At 39.7% G+C, this 23,764-nt stretch overlaps 1 protein-coding gene across 5 annotated transcripts in view; it reads right to left on the bottom strand.

Annotated features, from left to right (window-relative positions):
* Positions 1 to 23,764, bottom strand: part of PTPDC1 (protein tyrosine phosphatase domain containing 1) — a 24,637-nt gene continuing 873 nt past the window's right edge. Inside the window, exons 1-11 of one of the 5 annotated variants that reach the window (XM_014951525.1) lie at positions 23,338 to 23,449; positions 20,571 to 20,626; positions 11,520 to 11,612; positions 8,602 to 8,773; positions 7,727 to 7,807; positions 7,383 to 7,501; positions 6,479 to 6,616; positions 4,579 to 5,786; positions 3,682 to 3,867; positions 1,626 to 1,736; positions 1 to 570 (exon numbers count right to left, since the gene is read on the bottom strand). In XM_014951525.1, coding sequence (XP_014807011.1) covers positions 454 to 570; positions 1,626 to 1,736; positions 3,682 to 3,867; positions 4,579 to 5,786; positions 6,479 to 6,616; positions 7,383 to 7,501; positions 7,727 to 7,807; positions 8,602 to 8,773; positions 11,520 to 11,604 — 2,217 coding nt within the window. In that variant the 5' untranslated portion in view covers positions 11,605 to 11,612; positions 20,571 to 20,626; positions 23,338 to 23,449 and the 3' untranslated portion in view covers positions 1 to 453. Of the gene's footprint in view, positions 571 to 1,625; positions 1,737 to 3,681; positions 3,868 to 4,578; positions 5,787 to 6,478; positions 6,617 to 7,382; positions 7,502 to 7,726; positions 7,808 to 8,601; positions 8,774 to 9,327; positions 9,808 to 11,519; positions 11,613 to 17,089; positions 17,169 to 20,546; positions 20,627 to 23,337; positions 23,450 to 23,764 lie in introns of those variants that run through there. The other 4 variants (XM_014951524.1, XM_014951526.1, XM_014951523.1 and 1 more) reach the window with 4 other exon arrangements.

Here is a 23,764-nt window from a genome sequence, read left to right on the forward strand (position 1 = left end):
TAAGTTCAGTCAATGTTTATTTTCTGCAAAGTAAAATCAAATAAGGTGAATGTAAATGTACTTAATACATAAATATTAACTCAATCTACTAATCCTTCATCTACCATGGCACTGAACTTATGGCAGTTGTATAACTTGAAAATGCTGTTGCTTTGCTAATGACAGAGGTTTCTAAATCAATAAATATGTTCGAAAAGAAAAAAGCAGTTCACAATATAAAAGCATCGTACCTGAACCCAAATCCACAGTGCGGTCACGCAGGGGCTGTTCTTTAGAACTGTATAGATAGAACAATTGTCACTAAAACTCCCTCTAAAAAAATAAAATGCTTCGTTAATAACTAGTATTACCCAAAGTTAGGTAAATCATGCTGGACAGCACAAAATACAGTAGCTGGAAAATGCAAAATAATTTGGTAGGCCCATCTAATTCTTCGGCGTAGCTGTGCAGGCATCAAGAGGAGGTCTCTGTTCCTTCCTTAAGCTTTTTTCTTTTTTCTTCTAGTGTTTGTTTAAATACTTTTTTCAAGGTATTGTAAACATATGGTCCGTTTTCAGAATCGAAGCTTGTCTAGTAAAAGGGAGACATTGAAGTTCAGTTGTTAAATAGATGTCACACAGCAAAATGCAAAAGTAGATAACCAAGATTTCAAAAACAAAAAAGTTTTTAAGATTTATCAGAGAAAGTATGAGTGTCATGATGGAGCACTTAGTGCTAAGTATTTCCAGTTTATGCTGACTAGACGTTCAAACAAACTAACAGAAGGAGGACTGTCATGATTGTTTTAGGAGGTGACGTGTGTAGATGTACAGAGATTAGGAATGTTCTGTTCAAATCATTTCACCTGCAGAACCCCAGAAGAAAGCAGCTCGGAGCTGAGCGATAGCACAGTTAACTTCTCACTGCTATTAAATGGTTCCAAAAGCAGAAGTTATTTATACACATCCTATGTTAAGTACCCAAAACATAACTGAATTGCAATGTAACTTCAGAAAATTATTTCATCTGATGGAAAGACTCCAAGTAGTACAGAGTCTACCAAAGCCTTTGGTAAACTACTCCCAGTGACTAATTATTCTCACCGCTTAAAAATGATCTTTTCCCTAAATTGAAGAAGCCCATGAATTGGCAGTGAATCAGAAACAGGAAAAAATGATACCAATAGATTAAGGCTGTGGTGGCAGAATTTAATTACGGTGAGAATATTTCCCATCCTTTATGTAGGCTGATTATCATAAAATGCAAGCTCTGAAATGGATAAGTACTAAGTGTGAAGGAATTACTGTCACTTTCCGTGCAGAGCCCTGCTCTGTTGATTCACCCCTCGCTGTTTAAATCACAGAATCACAGAATCTTCTAGGTTGGAAGGGACCTTAAAGATCATCTTGTCCAACCGTCAACCTATCTGACAAAAATAGACACCCACACAACAAACAAGGAGCATCATCACTAACCCAGAACTCCCAGCACTTCATCAACCTGGCTTTTGAACACCTCCAGGGATGTGCCTCAACCACCTCCCTGGGCAGCCCATTCCAATGTCTGATAACCCTTTCAGTGAAAAAATTTTTCCTAATATCCAGCCTGAACCTACCATCAACTAAATGTGATAAATGGTTACTTGCCTTAGTGAAAGCTTTAATAGCACGAGTGAATAAGGCCTCCTCCACATCAGCTGGCAGAGCATGCAGGTTCACCACGCAGTGTAAAATACAAAGGATGGTCTGACACTGCTCCTGGTGGGTAAAAGGAACAGCAGCTCATTAGAAGGAGTATTTTCCTGAAAAAAACATTTCACTCTCAATTTTTGTTGATTGCTATTTAAATATCAGACTGTGCCTGCCTGTAGTGAAACCTTCAGGTGCAGGAGTCGGGGAGGGAATTTTCACAAGCCTAAAGAGCCTCTACATAATTATTTCAGTCATGACGCAAGAAACTCTTCCCTTAGTTATGCACCTACCCTTCCCAGTTAGTGTACCACAAACTGGAAACTGCTCTGCAAATTTCTAGGAGGTCAGGTGTGCATCCAGAGACTTTTCAAGTAGCATTCATGTGAACTAGCAGAGAAAAAAGTGAGATTTGATCTTTTCAGTCCCAAATGCTACGTTTAGGACTCTTTCGCCAATGAACACAGGATGATTTGCATCTCTCTGTCCTACCACATCTCCTTCACCATTTTTCCTCCTTTAGGAAGCTGGCAGAAAGACACCTGGGCAGCGCTAGCAAGAATGCAGAAAGGGAGCAACACACTCTCTGGGGCTGCTACTTCCCACCCCTTCTCCAAGGGAGACAGATCTCTGCGCTCACAGTTCACTTCACAGTGAAAATTAAATTAAAACTTCAGGGATTTCTAGGAAGGGCAGCTCAATATGCATCAGTATGTACAGGGGGAAGATTAGCAGGAAAGAACCTGGGTGTCCCAACACACACAAAGCTGAACATGAGCCAGCAACTGGCCCCTGTGATAAAAGCAGCTTAAGAGCATCCTGAGCTGCATTAGAGGCTAATTGAGGGGACATATCTGGAGTGCCAGGTCTAGCTCTGGGCTCGTTGGTACAAGAAGGCCATGGAGGGGCCACAAAGATGACTACAAAGGGACTGGAGCATCTGTGACCTACTCTAGTTGGCTCTGTTTGGAGCAGGGCGGTAGGACCAGAAGACATCCAGAGGTCCCTGCCAACTCAGCTGTTCCCTGGTTCTGAAATAATACAGGCTAAGATTATGTAAGGTAAAAGGAATATTTTAAATTTTATAAACTCCGTAATTATTATTCCTTTCCCATTCATTTCTAACAGGTGTCAAGCAGTTACTTTTTTTTATTTAATACAAATGGAAAGTTAAAAATCTGACAGAGGGGAAGAAACGTGATTTTTTTCGATGAACTTAGGAATTCTGAATATCATGTCATGAAGATGGTGACTGCACATAAAGTTATGAAGCTGCATTCTTGGATATCTGGAAGCTGTTAAAAGGTTTTTCTATTTGCTATTTTCTTCATAAACACTTTGGAAACAAAGAATTCCTGAAGAATTAGAAAATAAATTTGTGTAATTAAGAGATCAAGAAAAGAGATTTTTATATTTTTTTAATTTATCCCGCATGTAGCCCTTTGGGGAAAGCACAGTTAAACAGTTTGGATCAGAAGTACCTGTTTCTCACAGGAATTTCAGAATACAGATGGCCACAGTTCTGAATTACGTAGAAGAATTTGGCCTGGCTTCTGTTTCCTTGAATTGGCAAATTCTTCCTGTTCCTTGCCCCAGCTCTTCCACAGCTGATGGATTAAGATGTTTGCACAGCAAATATAACAACCATTCAGTACAGCTGCCAGATGGGACATTAATGAAAGCCATAGATGGAGTCACAGGGAAAAAAGTTTCTCATCTTTGCCTCTGCATCTCAAACTGCAGGACTTGCAGGGAAATATGCTGAAGTTTAGCTTCTACTGAATGGTGTTCAAAGACAGTATCTGGTGTTTTTCTTAAAATGTTCATCATCATAGTATTGATTACAATTCATACTATTCAATACCGAAGTAATCCCCATTCTGATTTTTAAAAAGACTAAAGTTGCCTTTTGAAAGTGCAATTCCCTTGCCTAAAGGCCACAAATTAATAGTTTAACACACAATAACAAAATGGACTTGGCAGTTAAAGAATGAATTGACATATAGAAATCTACCTTCCTCAGTAAATAAAGTGCATCCTGTGATTCTGTGCCATTTTTTGCCAGCATGTCAATGTCATCTTTGGATATAACAGGTTCTTTCAGCTGCTCTATCCAGGACCACATCAAGCTACAGAGGATAAAAGGATCTCTCTCGGTGCAGATTTTATCCCAAGCTCCATCTCGAGAATTCAGTTCTTTCTTAAAAAAAAAACAAAACAAAAACCCCATGAAAATGCATCATCTATTTACTTTTGCCAACATTCTCTTTGATTGTAGCAGTACTTGGCTGTTTACTTTCCAACAGAAAAGAAGACTTAAGAGTTACCAAAATAAAAATTCTATTTTTTTCCAAAGCATCAACATTAATCAGCAGTAACACAAGTGATTCTTTAGAACAGTGCAGCTTAGAACCTCCCAATTATCTACTAGAATACATAAACCAGCTTTGGATTCCAATTTCAAAGCAACCATTGCTCAGGGGATCTGGTTTTGAGGATAAACAGTTCAGTTTCTACTAAATTCCTTTACCTTAACACACAGATTAGTTCTGAGAAAGCAGTGATTAAAAAAAACACAGCTCTACCTTAAACTCTGCAGTACTTTTATGCTACTAGCGGCCAAGTTACAACCACAGATAATTACATCAGTTTTCATTAGTCAGTAAAATGAATGAATACAACCAGAAACAATGTTCTAATCTCCTGCTAAAGACCAACATTTGTAGGTGCATTGTGCTCTCTTTTGAAAGAATTGGCCCATAACTGACAAATACAATCACTTACTGAACCAGAGTATAAACTGGTGTCCCAAGGTTCCACTTCAAAGCCTGTGGTGGCACTTTTGCCATTCTAGGAATTAGCCCAGGTGAAATACACAGAGGCCTTAATATTAAATCAAGTTAAAAGTTACCTGCCACATTTCCACCTTCTGCTTCACTTCATCCTCACCCAGAAATTCATTTATATCTGCAAGTGCTTTTGCTGCCAAAACTCTTCGGGCTTCCAGGCTTAGTTCTGACTGCAGAACAATGTGTGGAATCGCCTCTGACACATCTTTGCTACCTTGGCTTTCGTATCCAATGGAAAAGTTCACTTTAGAAGAGGAAGAAGAATCGGAGTCCTCGGAGACGTAGACTCTTCTGCTATACATATTCATCTTGTGGTCTTTTCTGTGACCAACCTCATTGGTAAAATTATGCCTCAGCTTTCCGGGCTCCCTGGCATTGTGGATAGATGCTAGACCTGAAGAAAAGGTTCTGCTGCGTTGGACTTCTTTGGTAGAGTTCCTTCTGTGATAAAGTGAGGATCCGTCTTTCCGTCCATCCAAATTAAATTTACCTTGACTCCAGAACATACATGTATTACGCACTAATGCTTCTTTGTTTAAATCCAACTGGGGCTTCTGGTCGCCTGTGGCAGAACTTTCCTCGCCACTGTTCTGCTTGAGGCTGCTGCACAGTAATATCTGAGCAGGTACCGTCCACGCTGTTTCTCCTTGTTCTAGAAGAAACTCAGTTCTCCTTAAATCTGAATCACTGTAGCTTAGACGCCTTTTCAGATGAGTAAGAGGCTGAAGACATTCGACGTTCCTTCTTTTCCAAAGAGGATCGCATTCGTGTCCCAGGGAGAAAAGAGAATCCTGGGTCTCAAAAGCGGAGGAGTGGGTGTGGGAGGAGTCGGAGGTATCGCTGTCCTGCCTGGCCAGTTCCTTGTCCAGCTGGGTGGACACCAGCTGAGAAACAGTCTTTTCAATTTCAGCTGAGAGATCTGGTATATCTAACAGTTCCGCCTCGATCACTTGCCTGTTTTCAGCCAAGTCGAGCAACAGTTTGCAAACCAGGTGAATGAGCTTTGGCACGTGTTTGAGGTGCCTGCTCTCGTATCCATGGAGCAGATGCCTCTGGCGGGTCAGGTACTGGGACAGCGTCACTGTGTGAGCCTTGGGCTCGCAGCACGCAAATACATTTCTCAGAGGAACCAAGAACTGCGTGAACTCTCTGATGCATAACAACTGCCCTCTGGTCTGAATAGAATTAGGCCGTTTCGCTCTGACAAAAAGAATGGCTTGGTCAGCACTCATTCTTGTCGCAAAAACTAAGTAGCAAGCTATTAGAACACCTGGAAAATATAAAGATAAGCGTTAGTTGAAGAACTATAAGATAAAATGTAATATAGCTAAAGATGCAGGCTTTTTACCCTCTATTACATGCTGCTGTTACCCAAGTACAGCTGCATTTGTTGGACTACAGGACAGCAAATCCTTTCTCACTACGCTTGCAGTGGGAGCTGGTTTCTCACCACAGCATCTCTAGGAGTTCCACCACGTGTGAACACAGCAGCCATGGTGGCTTCTACAGGAAGGCAAAAGGGTCTTGAAAGGAGTAAATAAAATTTTAGCTGCTCCCCTAAATCTACCCAATCTAACAAGAAGTGGCAGATTTGTAAACATGTAATAAATACAGGACAATCAAAGTGTACTAGGGGAATTATTCCCATCAAAAAGCAGCTTTCCCATTGGAATGCAACAGGGGATTATCATACAAATTCAAAAAATTTCAAACCTTACAGGTGTCTGGTTTTAATATACTAAAACTGATCTCCTCTATTCAGGAGATTTTCACAAATATTCAGATCATTTTCACAAAATTGTTTAGCATTTTTAACCATTCATATAGGAGTACATCTTGCAACACGTCCTGGGTTGGCCAAAACCACCACACAACGATACAGAACCTAAACCAATTATTAATAATTTGCTACCAGAGACTGTTTTGCATTTTTAGCAAACCAAAATGTAGCAGAGCACGTACCCGTCCGACCGAGCCCTGCGTGACAATGAACAGCCACCCTCCCTTCCTGCAAGGCGAAGGCCATCACTTTCACCATATCAAGTATAGTAGTGAGAGACGCCACTCCATAATCCTTCCATCCAAAATTATAAAAATAAACTACAATAAAAAGAGAGAGAATTATCTTCCGCCACACTGAATGTGAGATTTTCAGTACTATACGCAGAGGAGAGATGACTAATAATAAACAACAGTGTAAAATTGAATAATGGATCTTAGAATGTGACTATGTATTGTTTGGGAGATTATTTTCCCATTTCAGTGTACACTTGCTATTGAAATTTGATAAATACCTGAAGGTAGCAAAGATTTGTCAAACTAAAGTTCAGCTAGAATGTAAAAGGTGCAACAAACCCGAGTGATTCATACAGAAATTACTGAGCTATATATAGATAGAGGGTAATTTTTTCCCTTTAGGAAGAAAAGCACTTTTTCAGTCAAAAGCTGTTTCTTACAGAGAGGCACGTTTTCTGATCTCACCATAATATGAAAATACAAAGGTACTGTCAATACAAATGTCCTCAAATGAAATAACATTTTATAGTCTAGATATGAAAACATGAATTGTAGCAGAATTTGAAACACCATTAGTGTTTTATGTATTTGTGAACTCAGAAGAAAAAGAAAGATTTAACTAGCTGTTGTCCTTTCTTTATTCTAAACACCTGAACATACACCCTCCAGCTTTCTCTACATATATATGATTTGCTACTCACTAAATTATATTTGCCAAGTTTCATGTTTACATCCCACTTTGTGCATCGTTTCTTACATGGCTGCTTTTAACACACAGGAATTCAAGTAAAAATATCTTTAAGTGCCAAAATCAATAATTAATGAGGAAGAGCAGCAGGAGTGATCTTACTTCCAGCCTCCATGAAAGCTTCAGGAAGGTAGGTGAAGCCGCTTTCTTGTTCCAGTGGATTCCCACAGCTCGCGTGCTCCCCAGGACGCTGAAGGTTAATTACGGTTTTTATGCCACATCTTAAGAAAGGAATAGATGAGTCAAAGCATTATATGCAGCTAAAATCTCATTATCCCTTATTTTCTGAAACGTGTTTATTCTTAGCGGAGGATAAATCTTTACCTGTATATTGTTAAAAATGAAAGGATCTTTATCAACAATCCACAGTTGTCTTTGTTGAAAGACAAAATGGATCAGGAATTACACTGGCAATATGCAAAATACATAATTACTAAATTTGTTACCTTTCAAACTGTTCAATAATGTTGTACTTTTCAATTAATTCTGTTGAGGGTCGAGCCATAGCCAGTATGTTATCTGTTATCCTGAGAAATTAGAAAAGTAGATAATAACGTGGTCATTAATAATGTCCTGGGTACGAATCTATCACAATAAGAATACAATAAGACACAAATACCTTGCTGATTAACTATAAATGATTTTTCAAAAAATTCTACTCTCATTAGTGTTAGTGATAAATCTTCTTAAGTTGATACAGATACGACATAGCAAAAGACCACGAGTGGAACTGTTTAAATGCTAGGCCAATGGACATGTTAAAAAATTCCTTTGAAGAAAAATCTGGTCTCAGATCTCTGTTTGGCCCTTTAAGGTGCTTCTGAATAGCATTTGTTGTTACAAAAAAAAAAAATCAGTAAGATATAAAGGTACATTTCACATGAATATTACTGCATAGGAATATGCTTTTGAGCACATACCTTACATTATTTCACCTTCAGTAGATGCTTTTACTTTTAAATCCTATGATGAACACATTTTAATTAATTTGCATTTTAAACCTTAGCAAGAACTGTCTATAACCCAGAATAGGTTATATGGGGCTTGTTTATAATTCATGACAGAGAGGTATTTATTCTTTTGGATCTGAGCCAGCCTTATTGTAAGTCAACAGAAATCTTTCATCATCTTTACTGGGCTTTGTACAATGGCCATTATGGTTTACTGTCAAGTTGTAATTCTGAATCAAGCTATCATTATGTTTTATACTTAACTTAGCGTAGCCGATTTTAAAATAACTCATTATTTTCCTTTGAATTCCCTCTTTTCATAAACACGATCGACACAGTTACATATAGCAAGACTAAATGCTGCTGATTACCAAGAAGAGTAGAGCCCTTTAATGGCTTGCTCCTGGTCGCTCCATCGAGCCGGGTTTTCATACTTGCAGGCACGTCCGCCACATGCCATGGAGCACTGCATGTGACCAGGAATGACATGGCGAAGGCGCTCCCCGACTTTGGTGTATTTTGCTGTCGGACGCCTCGAACTTCCTAGAACACAGGAAAAAAAAAAAAAAAGATTTAGTACAGAAGCACAGAAATTCATCTCCACCTTCAAAGTTATCGGTTCAACCTTAAATTGATGAAGTTGCAAAAAGCAATATATTTAAAGCTCATTTTTCAAAACAGACTTAAAAGATTCTGGGGGGAAACCACTGCTTGCATTACTGCAGAAGTTGCATTCTCTCACAGTAAGTTTGGTTTTTCCAATCAAGTTTGAGGTGTACAATATCCTTTGCAACAGAAAAAAATGTCACAGTCCTCTTACACCTAAAAGTGAAAATACTTAGCCATATACTTCGTGTATGTGCGAATGTGTGCTTCTGTTTTATCTGTTCTTTATAACTGAGCTGGTAGAATGAAAAGCATATATTAATCCTCAAATAAGGAATCAGTTAAAAAAATACATAAAAAAAAGGAAAAAAAAATTTAAACCCAGTATTTTATGCCTATATATAAAACACAGTTAACAGAACGAAAGTATATTCATTTAATACCAAGAAAATACCCGGAACTGCCGACAGCCTTAATGAAAAGTACTTTACTTTTTTTTTCCGGGAAAGTTGCATCCAGCTCCTCAGGGCTCAGAGACGATACCGCCACCATAACCCGGTGAGTCGATGAGGAGAGCAGCTCTACAACTGAGCTCCGGCGCCTCTGGATCACGCGAAGAAGGGGATCGGAGGAAGAATGCCTCCGACCCTGGAAAAAATTGCTAAAAATACTCACTGCCGACCGCCTTCGGGGTGAGCCCTGCATGACTGGGCAGCCCTGGCTACCGCCTAGGAAAGGCTGCTGGGGACGCACTGCCGGGGAATTCAAGTTGCTCAGCGCTGAAGTTGGGGAGAGCTGAGCATCCTTCGTTTGCTCCGGCAGCTCGTCAGCGCGGGCTGAGCTGTCTCCATGGCAACTGACAATGAAAGCGCTGCTGCCAGCTTGGGACCGCTCCATTCTATAGGAACCGAGCCTGTTTGGGACACGCTGTACTGCTGCTTGATGAAAATAGTTGCATCTCAAGTAGATGATTTTGAAAACGGGCCGGGAACAACGAAACCATTTTCCATAAACAATGTGAGTATTTAGCTTGTTGTCAATAACAGGCAGTCAGAACTCGCTAAGATACAAAACACGGGATTCAAAAGAACAATCAAAACGTGGCTGGAGGCTCTGCTTCCCGAGAAATCTTTAAGTACATTATACACCCCCACCTCTTGGTTTAACATTCCACAACCACCTCTCCTCCTCCACTCAGTTGCTCCAAAATGCATCATTAGCTCTGTAATGATTGGGATTAGTGTGTTCCTACTGAAATGCTTCAGTACATGATGAATTGTAGACTGTTCGCTCTGGACCATTCATATCTTCTAACAAAACACAATTTGTTATTCAAAACAAAAGGCTTATTTTTTTTCAGGGCACAGCCTTTTTATTAAGCAAAGCTGTTAGCCCTACAGACTGAGATAAAGCAGATTACGGGGAGGAGGAGATGTATCAGTTGAGTGCTTTAGGCTTCTGAAGGTAGACATTAGGTGGCAAATTGCCTCCCACTTGACTTCCAGTGTGCTGAGGAGGAGAATGAGCTGGCCAGAAAGACTGCAACGCTCTCAGAAGCACAAAATTCTCACACAACCATGCCGAGAACATACACGAACAGCCGAGAACAGCAATGCTAAGAAAACTTTGTCACCCCACCGTCTCTGCGTTAGACTGCACCTTAAAGACTGGGGACATCAAGAAAACCCACCATAACTTTGTTCAATGAGCATATTTATCCCAGTGCATTTTCCTAAAGATATATATATACTATCTTCAGCCTGTGTTTCATTTTGTACTACAAAACCAGTAACTCTTACAGAGGAATTTATATAACAGAAAGCTCTCTTCTGATAAAAATTAATTAGGCAAAAATCTCCTGTTTCTTCTAGGTACTGAACAAGAACTGAGTGACTGAATTTTGAATACTGCAGCTCCCAAGGAGACGTGGTAAGGTTTGCCGTAGATACCAGGCCTGAAACATCAGCGGTGATGTCGTAGGAGAGAAGGAAAATGTTAAAGCTGCCTCTTCTGGCTGTTGTCTCAAAGCTCTGGCTACTCTAATTCAACAATAAAGCTGACAGCAAGAGGTGAGGAAACATTTAAATATGCTTCTATTTTGGGGATTGGGTGGAGGAGAAAGGAGATGGAAAAGGCTATTTCAAGTGCTACCTATAGCCAAGAAACATGAAAAATATTTTCTAATTAATTCCATTGCTTTCTTATATTTAATTCTTTTTCTCCTTTTCTTCCCAGAAACTTGTCTTCAGTATGTATCAAATGATAGTGCAGCCAGAAACAAGCAAAATAAAATGCTGCACATCATTTCCCTACTGTATCTAGCAGGATTTGCAAGTACTCACCCAAAACAGTAAGAATTATATCCTATAAGAATTTAAAAGCTTTACTAGAAAGGGGAGTTTTATTGAAGGCGTGTTTGTATTTTCAGAGCTAGGCAGCTTCTGAGCACAAAAATCACATTGTTTCTTCAATTAAGAGATCTCACACTATGAAAGTCAGAGAAAAGCTCAACATATTAACACACCATGGTGATGATAAAGTAACGCAGTTCGGTTTTGTTAGAGACATTTTATGTTTATAACTGGGGATAGTTATTTCTGGGGTTTCAATTTTCTATGGAATTTTTTTTTCCAGATTTCTTTAAGCACATTTTATGAATGGCATATCAGAGAAGAATTATTACCTGAACTCATATTTGCAAGATACAGGCTGCTCTCTAGCAACGAAGAGTAGGGTAGTTCATTTTGCAGCAGAACTCCTGCAGCCATCGCAGTACCTGTTGAAACAGCAATATGGTCACTGAAAATCTACAACAGAAGCTCAAAAATGCAAAATAAAGCTGATTCCCTGATTACAGAGTTGTCCAAGGCTTAAGATTTGGGCAGATAACGAAGATGGAGACTCCCTTTTTACAAGGAGTCACACGGGCAAGACAAGGGGTGATGGGTACAAGTTTCTCCAGGTGAGATTCCCATTGAGGGAAAGGAAAATTTTTCACAATAAGAAGAATCAGCCACTGGAATAATCTACCCAGGGAGGCAGTGGATTCCCCATCATTGGACACCTTTAAGATTCAGCTGGAGGGGTGCTGGGCCACCTTGTCTAGACGGGGCTTTTGCCAATAAAGGTGGGACCAGATGATCCTTGAGGTCCCCTCAAACCCAGGATTCTGTGATTCTGCAACACGGACTGTACCTTTTTTTTGGTGTGCATCATCTTCAAATTCAACAGCTTCACTGACTGTCCTAGCAATTAGAAGTTTAGTCGATTGTGCGTTTCAGGCTCTAGAGTTTGGCTGATTACGTACTTTACAACTGTGTGTTTTACATGGATGGGAATAGCTCAACTAAAAGCATGTAATGTAAAGCCATCTTGATTTTCTCAAATTCTTAAAAGTAAACCTAAAACCTTGAACTCAAATTTTGCAAGAGACAGTTTCAGCAAAGCTAGTAACATAATGGCAGCACAATTTCTAGATCACACCATGTGTAATTTTAGTTGCTACTTGCCAAGCAGGCTGTCCCCAAGATACATGCCTTCTCTGCTCTCTTCCCTCCCCTCCTCATTTTCAGTCTGTTGACAAGTTTGAAGTCAAATATATAACCATTCTCCTCTAACAAAACAACCAAAACCAAGTCTATCTGAGCAGAAAATGGTTTTTTCCTCACAGTTTAGTATAATTTCTAATACAAGGTATGCTCTGAAGATGTACCTGACAAAAACAAAGCTGAAGGGAAGCTGTAAATGAGAACATATTAATCAGTCACTGTGATACTTAATTAAGCCATTTACATGGATCTTGAGTGGAAATTCTTATCCAGTATAAGATTGCCATTCTCTTTCTCTTATCTCTATCGGAAAATAGTTGTAAGTATAACAAAAAAGCATTTTTTATACCACACTAAGTATGCCTCTGCTGTATGTATAACTATAGAAACTTTACTAAATACGCAAACCTTAGGTCCCAAATTCTGCAAAACCACTATCAGGATTCAGCAGCATAAAAAATGCTTTAAAAAACTGATTTGCTACAAAAAAAAAAATAGCATTGTGGGGATTAGGTGGTGTACAGTCCTGTGCTGAGCTGAAGTGCAGTGTTAATTTCTTGCTCTTAATTGTCTACTTTTTATCTATAACTCTGCATAATTGTTTTTAAAGTAAATATTTAAAAGATTCAAATAGAATTCAATTCGTTCAGGTATTATATTATCTATCATATACTTGAATAAAGTATTCTTCCAATAATGCCAGTGGACTGTATTCCACAAAGCTACCCCGTGCAGCTCTGTCCTTTTCAAGCTGTGTAAAAGTGAGACTCGAGGACACATCACATTAATAACCTTTTAATGCTGCTCCATCAGTCACCTCAGAGAGATGAGAATTACATCCATTTGTGAAAGCCCAAAGGCCTTTTGAAACTCCACTGATGCTCAAAAATGCATTTCTAATGTAAATATATTAAAAGGAAGATGAATTAAGATGAATCTTAATAATTAAAAGAGTACCTGGAGCATTTTCTGCTCAGCTACTTGACCACCTGACTCTGCACTTTTAAAAGTCATGTACGTCAGCATGACTACTTAGTTTTCTTATTTCCATGTACTCAACAGTTAGAAAAAATGAGATTAAGTATTTTTACCATCTAAAAATATTTTCCTAAAAATCAGAACTCAGGCTAAGAAGGCCTCCTAACTAAAAAGGGAAGAGACAGAGATTAATGCGGAGGATGATATACCTACAGCATTACACAATACTAGCAAGATTGTTCTAAACGGCCAAAGTAAAGAATGTTTTTATTTGCTGTGTAACAAACTAGACCTCCCTCCATTTTATTTCAGAAAATACACCAAATCTGCATTTCCTGTTCTGTATAACCAGGCAGTTCCAACTGACTTCAATATTTTGTCTTTGTGCCTTTCAGTTTGCTACATTTACTTCCTGACAGGCGTTTTAGATTGCACAGAGTGATCAATGTGAGCAATTCCCTTATATTTATTTCTGAAAAAAAAAAAAAAGTTAAGTAAGATTGTGACAAATCGCTTTACGGAGTTACATTGCGCTCCCTCAAACAGATGTAAAGTGTTGCAATTTGGGACTATTTCAGTGTTACTAGAGAGGGGTTCTACATTCCTGCACAGATAAAAAGAGTGTTAAAATTGTGCTTGGCTAAAAGAAACAACTCTTCTATGGACCAGATATTCTTAGTTTTTAAAAGGTGCTCTTCAGCATTTTTTTCACCACATGAACACTCAATAGATGCTGGGGGAGAACCCAAGCCTGCCGCGTTATTCCAGGTCATGGTCCTCATTAGCTGGATGAGGGATGGAGTCACGTGCCATGTGGCCACCACGATACCCCCTTAATGAGATCCTCTTTGTTATCTCTGGCCTGCACTTCTATTGCCATGACAGCAAAGAAGCTGCTCTTTTAATCCTGCTTCCCAGTTCAGGAAGTGGAACGGTATCTCAGGTGATGGTGCATCTCTTTATGGTTTATCACAGGAAGCAGTGTCATTAAGTGTGCATAAACCTCACAGCTAATCAAACCAAAACATCGTAAAAACAAGGTCTGTGGTGTTCACTGACTGAAGTAAACAGCTTTACCACATTCCCAAGAAAACAAGGGTCTCTTGAGATCATGGTACACCATCAGACATCAAGTACCAAGGGGGACATTTCAGGAGGTCCCCTCCAGGTGTGGATTTTATACTTGATTATGCCTGGCTTTTTTTTTTTTTTTCATAAGATAGGGGCTTTCTTCCCACTTTTGAGCAGACCAGTTCCTAACAGAAAGGATATAACCTTTTTTTGTGTTCTGTTGGTTGCACCATTGATTCACTTGTATTTGTCAAATCCTACCCACTGCGTCAGACACAGAGAGGTGGCTTTCTCACAAACAGTACAGGCACCTGCACTGTCACAAGGACATCACTCCCGGTTCACCTGCTTTCTTTTAAGAAGGGAAGAGCCTCTTCTCCGCATCCATTTCCTCCAGAATAAAAGCAATTCTCTTTGTAAGTGACAGGTTGATAGAGAATAAAAGCACTTCTCTTTGTAAAACTACAGGTCGCTTCACAATGAGAGAAAGGAGCAACATCTAATGCCAAAAAGTATAGAGCCAAAAAGTGATAAGACAAGATGATGCTGGTCTCACTCTACCTTAGCAATTAAGATGGTTATTTAATAGATGCAATTACTATCTTTTACTTCAGGTTTTAAAACAGAGGGAAGAGCTTGCGTGCCAGACTGGAAGGATCCCAGCTGGGGCAGTTCAGCTCCCAGCTCGAAGAGTAACCCCCTTGTGAAGCTCCCACACACATTTCTGGGGAACCATCTACCAGTTGTGAGGTCCCAGCTCTCCAGATCCCTGTGGATTCGGTAAATGAGAGAACAACAGCAGACCACACACTTCAAAAGATTAGTTTTACATTTTATCACAAAAAAATCTTGGATAAGCTTTCAATTGTGTAAGAAAAGCTATTTTAAACCTCAGATATACTCATACAATAGGCAAATGCTGATGCTTATGATCACAGAAAATTTTGATGTAATTTTTATTATTTTCTTGTCTTCTAAAGTAAATTTGTTCCCCCCCAGTTGCAGTCAAGTAACGACCCAGTAGCCAAATTTTTAAAGGAAGGCAGTAGACTACAGAAGCAGACAGGGACTATGTTAGCTTAGCACCTAAGCGCCCAGGTAACACTTCTAGAATTCACTCCGTGGCCTGATTCTAGGGGTACTTATCTCCCTGAGAAGCTTTCAGCCCCACAGAAGTCAGCAGGGTATTTGGCTAAATATAAGATAATACATAGAATAAAGTTTCATTGCCAAAATGCAAAGTTTTGTAAACTGCATTAATTCCGATGTTTTAGACAGGTAACTAAAGATTATCTTAGATAATTAAGACTAAGCAAATACATGATAGTGTAAGGAGAACTGTTTATATTTAAAGTAAAAGCTACTGAATTATAACTTAGTCTCTAAATTCAGGATCTAAATCTGATGGTTTAAGATTGGCAGATCACGAGAGGTTTTAAAAGAAAAACCTAAATTTGCTGAGACACACTTAGTCACTTCTACAGGAAGCACTGGTAAATGAAATCGTGTTTTAAATTACAACAGACTATCTAATTTTAACGTTGCCAGGAATAACACGTTCATTTCTAAACTTTTGTAAAATTTCTAGAGAACTGTTTTTTGCTAAGATTACTATGAATAATTAAACAAAATGCAAAGGTTGTTGTTCTAACATATGTATCAGTAAGAAGCTCGCTGAGTAGATATTTCACAAATACTTCAGCTACAGTTCAGGCAGTTTTAGCATTGAGCACACGTATTTCAGCAGGCACACACCTCAATTCCCTAGCCTTATTTGAAATTTAAAGTGTTTACTACCTAGAAGCAAACACCAAAAAATAGGGAAAAGAAAAAAAAATACCTAGATAGAAGACAGAGAGAAGACAAGGTAACAATTTAAACCAATTTTGGTATAACTTAGTTATATGCAATTTACAGAGCAGAACAACACTACAGCTGTTGTAAAACTCTCCCTGGGACCACAACCAGAACTAATTTGTTATTTCTATATGTGCTTTTCCCCTTTGGGGAAAAAAATATTCCCCATCTGTTTTAGTACAAGATGAATGTCACTTCATCATGAAGTTTGATATTTACAAAGGATTGTAAGTGCTTTCACATACTAAAGAGACAAAAGAATATAATTCATTAGAAGGTAATGTAGGTGTTGGTTCGGTGATTCAGTATTTGCTATTCATAGATTTTTTTGACATAAATAGCAAGAAACAGCAAGCTGAACTGAGGAGCAGCTCTACCGATCGACTCGATTCATGTTATTTGAGTCACATCAGCTTTTTGTGGAAGTGTTAACCCAATAGTAACAGAAGTTATTTTAAATTACCTTGAACAGGCTGGGAGCCAGTAATTACTACTGAGAATTATAAAGGAGATGGTGTAAAAAATGAATATATTAAGTCTTCTACAAACAAAACTGGTGACTCAGACACTCAATCATGAATATCAAGTTTACTAAGAGACTATCAGGCTCCTAAGACTGACTACATAGAGAAGAATTAAATACTGTCAGTAATACATTTTAACAGCTTTCAGAAGTGGAAAAGTTCAAAAAAGAATCTGCAAGTTAGAGGAATTATTCTAAAATCTTATCTAGTCAAAGCCATAGCAAATTTACATGAGTTTTAATAAGAGTTTCAATAATTTCAATTTAATACATTACCTGTTACCCTGCAAAAAGAATAAGTGATTGTTGATCCCTTCATTGTTGCAGTATCAACCACAAGAAGTACGTTGTAGGGAATTCACATTTTACAGTAGAGAAGTTGAATGATGCTGCCACGGTATTTCCTGTAGTTAATTGGATTCTTGCTGGTAATCTGGGAGGAGCCAGTAACTATCTTTTCTTAACTTAAGACTGTATGAGGAGTGCCTTACGGACTATGCAGATAATCGTCCCGTAAACTGCTTTCTGTGTGTGCCCAGATTTTAAAGGGATTGAGGCAAACAGGCCACGCCAACCTGATATTTTAATAACTGAATCTTCCATCTCTTCTTTTCCTGTTCACCTCATTTTCCTACTATCAACCACAAATAAAAATATATGTGTTTGTGTCTACATGCATCAGCTACATACATAGCTACAGGGATAACTTTGTGAAGGCACATTAATCACAGTTAAACTAATCCATTCATTTCAAAATGCCATGAAAAGAAAATCAGAGATAAATGTTTCATTGGTATCTGTGGTTAGACCCTGAACAAGACATTTTTTTCTCACCCAATAAAGCACAGAATACCAGCAAACTATTTCCATTGAGCATAAATTAACTGCAGTAAAAGTAATATCTCAAAACCATAACAAAAAAAAAGTTCATCTGAATGTCAAGGATGTAATCTATCAAAAACCAAAGCAAAGACTTTGTTGACTTAGCTAAACACTAGATAAATAATAAAACAAACTAAATAAAATAGGATGCAATATCTTATTCTATCTTACTAAATCATTTTCAACCACTAAATATTAGCTGAATAAAAGGCTTTCATCTATTTCCATCACTTTCCCTGCATGTCTTATTAAAAAATCCCTAGCATTAATTAAGCACTACTCACTGCTCATCATTAAAAATGCCTCCCAATTATTTAGAAACAAAATAGTTGTGCAAGCTTCTATGGATATGTGTTTTAACAAGCAAATTAAACAAGCAAGGAGAGCAAGCTGCAGGAGACAACCTTATTAATTCCAAAAACATCATCTCAGCTAAGCACTTGCTGTAATTTTGGCCAATAGAGAGATGGAGCGTAAAACAGGACTAAATTGTTTTGTTAATTTTCAGAAATAATTTTGTAGTCAGGTTTTTGCTGTATGCTGCTAATAAAAATCGGAAGAAAGAAAAAGAAGAAGAAGAATCCAACTACTTTTCCTGAGATCAGAGAGAAATTCACAAAGTAATCCTTAAAATTACACATCTAGTTTCTTACTAATATTGTAGGGACAAAAAAAAAAATCACATGCATGAACTGCATCCACTCATTTTAGTAAGCAGGAAACATCATTTTTATACACATGTATGGACATTTGTGCAAAAAAACCCCCCACCTTAAATAAAAATAGGGCTTCAAAGGATTTCTACACAATTTTGGAAAATACCTTAGGTATTTAGGTACCTCAGGTACTTAAAATCCTGAACACATTCTGGAGCCTAAATCCCAAATCCTTGGTTGCACATCTTTCTTTAGGATGTTGGTAGAAGTTTTGGTTCCAAAAGTGCCCGCAGATGGAACTGGAGGGCCCAAAACCTCCCCAAATTGGTACCTGTGGGTCCCTGTGTGACAAGAACTTGGGAAGAGCCCTCCTGCCTCCAGCAGCCCTGCCCCACGCCAGGCTGCAAGCACACAGAATTACACCTTCACTTAGGTTGTCTGTGAGGGTGGACCCCAAACAGTAACTAAAGTCACTGCTTCGGAGGCCCAGCAGAACATTAATTCCTGGGAATTAATTCTGTCGGAACCTGTATTAGCATCATGGAAAATGCAGGGCGGAAAGTACTGGAGGTCAGCCGGTCCAACATCCTGCTCAGGGCAGGGCTGGCTCCCAGCTCAGATCAAGCACCAGCATGTTTCCCCTCTGAAGGTCTCCCTGACAGCAGTGTCCCTGCTTGGTTTCATCACGCATCGGTCAGACTCATTATAGAAGTGGCTCTAGGAATTAGAAGCTAAGAATTGTAAGGAAAGGGACACATCTATTTTTCAACTGTCAGTACACAAAGAATGTGTTAAAACAAATGGAGCATCTGGTAAAATGTTTTGTAGGAGGAAATGGAGGAAGTTAGCATTTTTTTTAGTTGACTAAAGAACAATTAGAGCAGCTTCAGATAATTAAAAAATATTAATTAAATTAAATTCTTAATATAAGCATACTCTTCTGGGGAAAAGTTCTAAATGCTCGCATTTGAGAAGCTGTCACTGATATACTTAGCGTTTATTTTCATATGGATAATATACTATTTACCTATTTGATTCCAGAGGGCAGTAATTATTGGATGGCTTGGGTTCTCAGTGCCATTTGCTGTATCAATTAGCAGGTGTTAGAGCTTTGCGGAGTTGCCCCTTCTATCTGTTCCTACATTTGTACTCTTCGGTAGTAATGGCAGTTTATTCAGCTGAAGAACTAATTTTTTCTAGTGATCTGCAAAGTTTAGCTAGTTCCAGGAATCGGTGCCAAACACGTTTGTTCAAACAGGCTCTGTCGTATTTTTCTCAAGACAAGGCTTTGTGCTAACTGAGGATGACTTTTTGGGGGAGTTAACCATTACATTGAAATAATTTGCCATTTCCAAGGAAAGAATGTACAGAGTAGGTGGGATGGTAGTGACTAAACTAATAATCTTCATCTCTCTCTAGCCTTGGCATTTTCCTGTTTAAACAAAATGAAGAATTCCAAGTCCTCTGGAAAATTCCATTGAACTATAACCACCAGTTAAAGATACTAACAAGCTTTTTAGGTAAGTAGAACGAGATCACTAGGCTTCTAGCAGCATATTCCTCCTGCATTGCATGGGCTGCCTCGCGGCCGCTTTACAACAGACTGAGCAAATCCACCTGTCCTGCGACCTCATGTGCTAATTGATCAGATTAGGCAGATAGAAAAGTCTCTAAACTGTCTCATAAGGAGCTGGATGCAATTAAAATGTCTGACCATTGCTCAGACTGCACTGTTTTCATTGGTACATAGACAGAATCAAAACACCGAATTATTCTAAAACTTAAGGTTTACTAAAACTTAATTTACTTTAAGGCTATTTTTAATTTAGTATAACCCATGTATTTAGATTCCAAACTGGCTTTGGAGGTTTTCAACAGCAGCTTTTACTTTTTGCTCTTTTCACGGTTTGGATGACAAAAATCACTTTATCTTGCTTTATTTTCAGCTTGCATTGAAATACTGCAGGGGATGCTTAGTTTTGTGCAACTTTAAAACTGTATGAAATGTTATTAAAGACTTTTTGTAAGTTTTACTTTCAAATTTTTTTTTTTAATATATATTTCTGTCCCTTAAGCATAATGCAGTACCATTGCAAATCAATCATAAAAGCAGAGTCAAAGCCTGTCTTTGATAGACCTGGACTACACCGGCAGTGTTACAGTCGTGAGATAAATATACATATTTAGCTGCTTACTGAGATCCCTGAGCAGCAGCCCACCTGTGATCCCCGTCCTCCTTCATCAGCTGTACTTTTCCCGTTTGGTCCACTGTTACCTGAAATTGCCAATAAATGATAAAATGGAAATGTAGTGAAATGTTAGGTAAAGGCAGCAATAGTAATATAAAGATTTCCATGAAAAAGACAGTTCTGAAACTGAAGAATTGTATCAAGTATTAGTTGCAGGTCATTCAATGGACTTGCACTGCAAAAGGTGACTACATAGAACCTCTTTTTAGCCACGGGCTTTAAAATGGAATTAAAATCACAACTTAAACTAGGTACAGCTATAAAAAGGGAAGGAGAGCTATAGCAACCCCATCTAGCTCTGCTTTGTGAGATTTTCTCAATATATGACACAGCGGTACCCACCCAGTGACGGTCTACTTGGGGTTGGTAGCTCTGTCTTTGAAACAGCTGGGGCACGTCAGACTGTTGGAAAACAGAGAAGGAAGAAATCCTTCCCTAAATTTTAGAACTTCTGAAGAGCTGCCATATATTAAGCCAATTTGTGATGACCTTTGCAAAAGCAGTGTTTAATGTACACATAATCTCTAAGAAACATTGGACTTGCCGTGGGTATGCAGAACAGTTGAGTTTATGCATGATAAAACTTAACTGTTCAAAAATGGCAGACAAGGTAAAGAAAACAAGGAAACGTTAAGAAAAATAATTAGCACTAAGGTGGCCAGTCCTTTCAGGTATTTTATTACGTGCTTTTTGCTAAGGAACAAAATGGTCAAGCCCTGTAACACAGGGAACTGTTTGAGCTGAAGAACCAAAGAGGTCAAAGGAATTTAATATAAGTGGCCAGAGATCAAGAGTTGCAGGTGTCTGTATCTCCCTCCCTCATGTCCCTTAAATTCAGGAAAAACTCGAGTTGAGAGAAAATTGAGGAAACGGGTACGTTTTTATGTGTTTTTACCATTTTCAACAATAACAAGCTACCCAAGATCAGGAGTAAAAAATGTTTACAGATTTCTATATTTTCTTGAAAAAACAACCACAAAATACAAGGTTAGATGTAATTTGGTTTTTGCTGGGACATTTGCTCAAGCAAATCCAGAGTCTGAACCTTGTTTCACAAAGAAACCGAAAATCTATGCCTAGGAAACGTGTTGGCGAGAGGAGTAGGGAGTCACTGCAGATGGCAGAGGGTCTCTGCAGCTCGGAGCTGCCCGGGATTCCCACAGTTTCCTCAGGTGAAAGGACCTTCAACGAACTGCTTGAGACTGGGCAGGTGGTCTTTAACTGTACACGGCACAGAAAAGGTCTGAGTTAATTTTGAAATGTACTTATTTTAAGGATTGTCCTGTACAGTTGAGCTGAGCACTTTGAGGGTGGCACTCAGCAACAGCTCTGGGTAGGCAGTAGCTGAGCAGGCCCTGCAGCGAGGCAGAAAAATACCCAAACAGGGACTCTTCTGAGTCACCCAGTGAAATAAATGAGAAACTCACCTTGCCTGGTTGAACTGAGCCTCTTTAAACAAGTACGTATTTAATTCTGAATTATATATTAGCAGGAAGAAAAATTAAAAGTAAGTCAGCAAACTGTATTCTGCATTCAGGAAAGTGGGAATGTATTGCCAGAAACTGGGAATCGATTTGCTGGCTGCTACTAGAAGATACAAGCAATCTTGTACTTTATCCAAAAACTCACAATCCATTTATTTTTTTTTATAGTAACACATTCCTTCTCAGCAACTAACTTAATATGTCAGATTTCACTATTTCTACTCATGATTTTCATTTGTAATTTTAGTACTATAACAAAAAATACTCATAATGGTATCATTTGATTTAGAATTAATATTTACTCAAACACATGGAAGAAACCCTATTCAGATCGGTTTATGCTGCCACCCAAGCAATCACATAATGAGAGAGGATTACATTGCTAATTATATCTCAGAGGTTATATTCTTACAGTATCTGGCCCTGAAGACTTACTTATTTCATCTTCCTTGTCTTACACATGTGTTAAATAAACTACTGATGAAAAAACAAGAAACAGAAAAATGCCTTCAAGCAATACGTAATTGCAAATACTTATTTTGCACATATTCTTTTGGGATTAATTACTCCATAGACATGGGGCTCAGTTTTACTAATTGAGGTGCAGGCCTCCTGAAAACATGGCTTGCTCTTTCTAAGAGCTGAAAAGCAAGGGAGCTGCTCAAAGAGAAAACACTTGAGTCTAGATCACTAATATAGCAGATAATTTTTTTCTTAGTTTGTTAATCTACTGAGGAGTATAATTACCAGTCTTCTGGCAAAAGCAGTAATGGCTACATCTAAAAATCACCACCCTGTGTTTGAAGAATATGCCCTATGCGTGACTGCCTTTTCAGCTCCAAAGGGGACTGGCTGAGCTGTCTTTTTCGGGGGTGACTGAGTGAGTGGTGATGAGAGGGAGGGTGTAACTGCTAAAAAACATGGGAACACTGCTGTGAAGTCTCTTCCAAGTCTCTTCCATCGCAAGTACCACCTGCAGAGGCCGCACTCCCCTGCCCTCATCCACAGTCCCCTCAGTCCCTGACAGAGGTACCCCTTGGGGGAGGTTAAATCCTGCAGAATGCTGAAGGGCTGGATTACCTTACCGTCCTACCCCCGGGGGTCACAGGCCGGAGCTCCCACCCCCACGAGGGGCTGCACGGGCTGTCTGTGGGCCACAGGGTACCACCGAGCAGCGAACCGAGCTACTAGAGAGCTTAGGAAGTGTATTTTAAGGCTTTTCTGTCGGTGCTGAGCACACTGCGGTTGCTTACCTCAGCCGGGGGGGGGGGTAAGCCTGCGGCCGAGAGAGCGCCCGAGCAGCCGGGCTCCCCCAGGACCCTCGGGGCAGGGAAATGGCCGCCGCCCCGCCGGGCGTGCCGCGCTGCCATGGCGACGGGGGCGGGCCCCGGGGGACGGCGGGCAGCGGGGGCGACCCTGGCGGGCCGGGGGAGAAGCGGGGGGGGAAAGCGGAGCGGTGCTCCTCGCCGGCGGCCACCGCCGCTGCGGGCAGGGGGGGTGGGGGGAGGGCGCCGGACCCTCCTGGCTCCTAGCGCCTCAGGCCGCCGCTCGGCCGCCCGACATGGGGCAGGGCGCATGCGCCGCTGTGAGGGAGCGGGCGGAGGGGAGGGCCATGGTGGCGGCAGGCTGAAGGGAAGGCGGGAGCGGGCTGAGGGGCGGCTCGGCTGGGGGTTCTCCGGT

This window comes from Calidris pugnax, unplaced genomic scaffold, assembly GCF_001431845.1.
Source record: "Calidris pugnax isolate Ruff unplaced genomic scaffold, ASM143184v1 scaffold203, whole genome shotgun sequence".
NCBI lineage: Eukaryota > Metazoa > Chordata > Aves > Charadriiformes > Scolopacidae > Calidris > Calidris pugnax.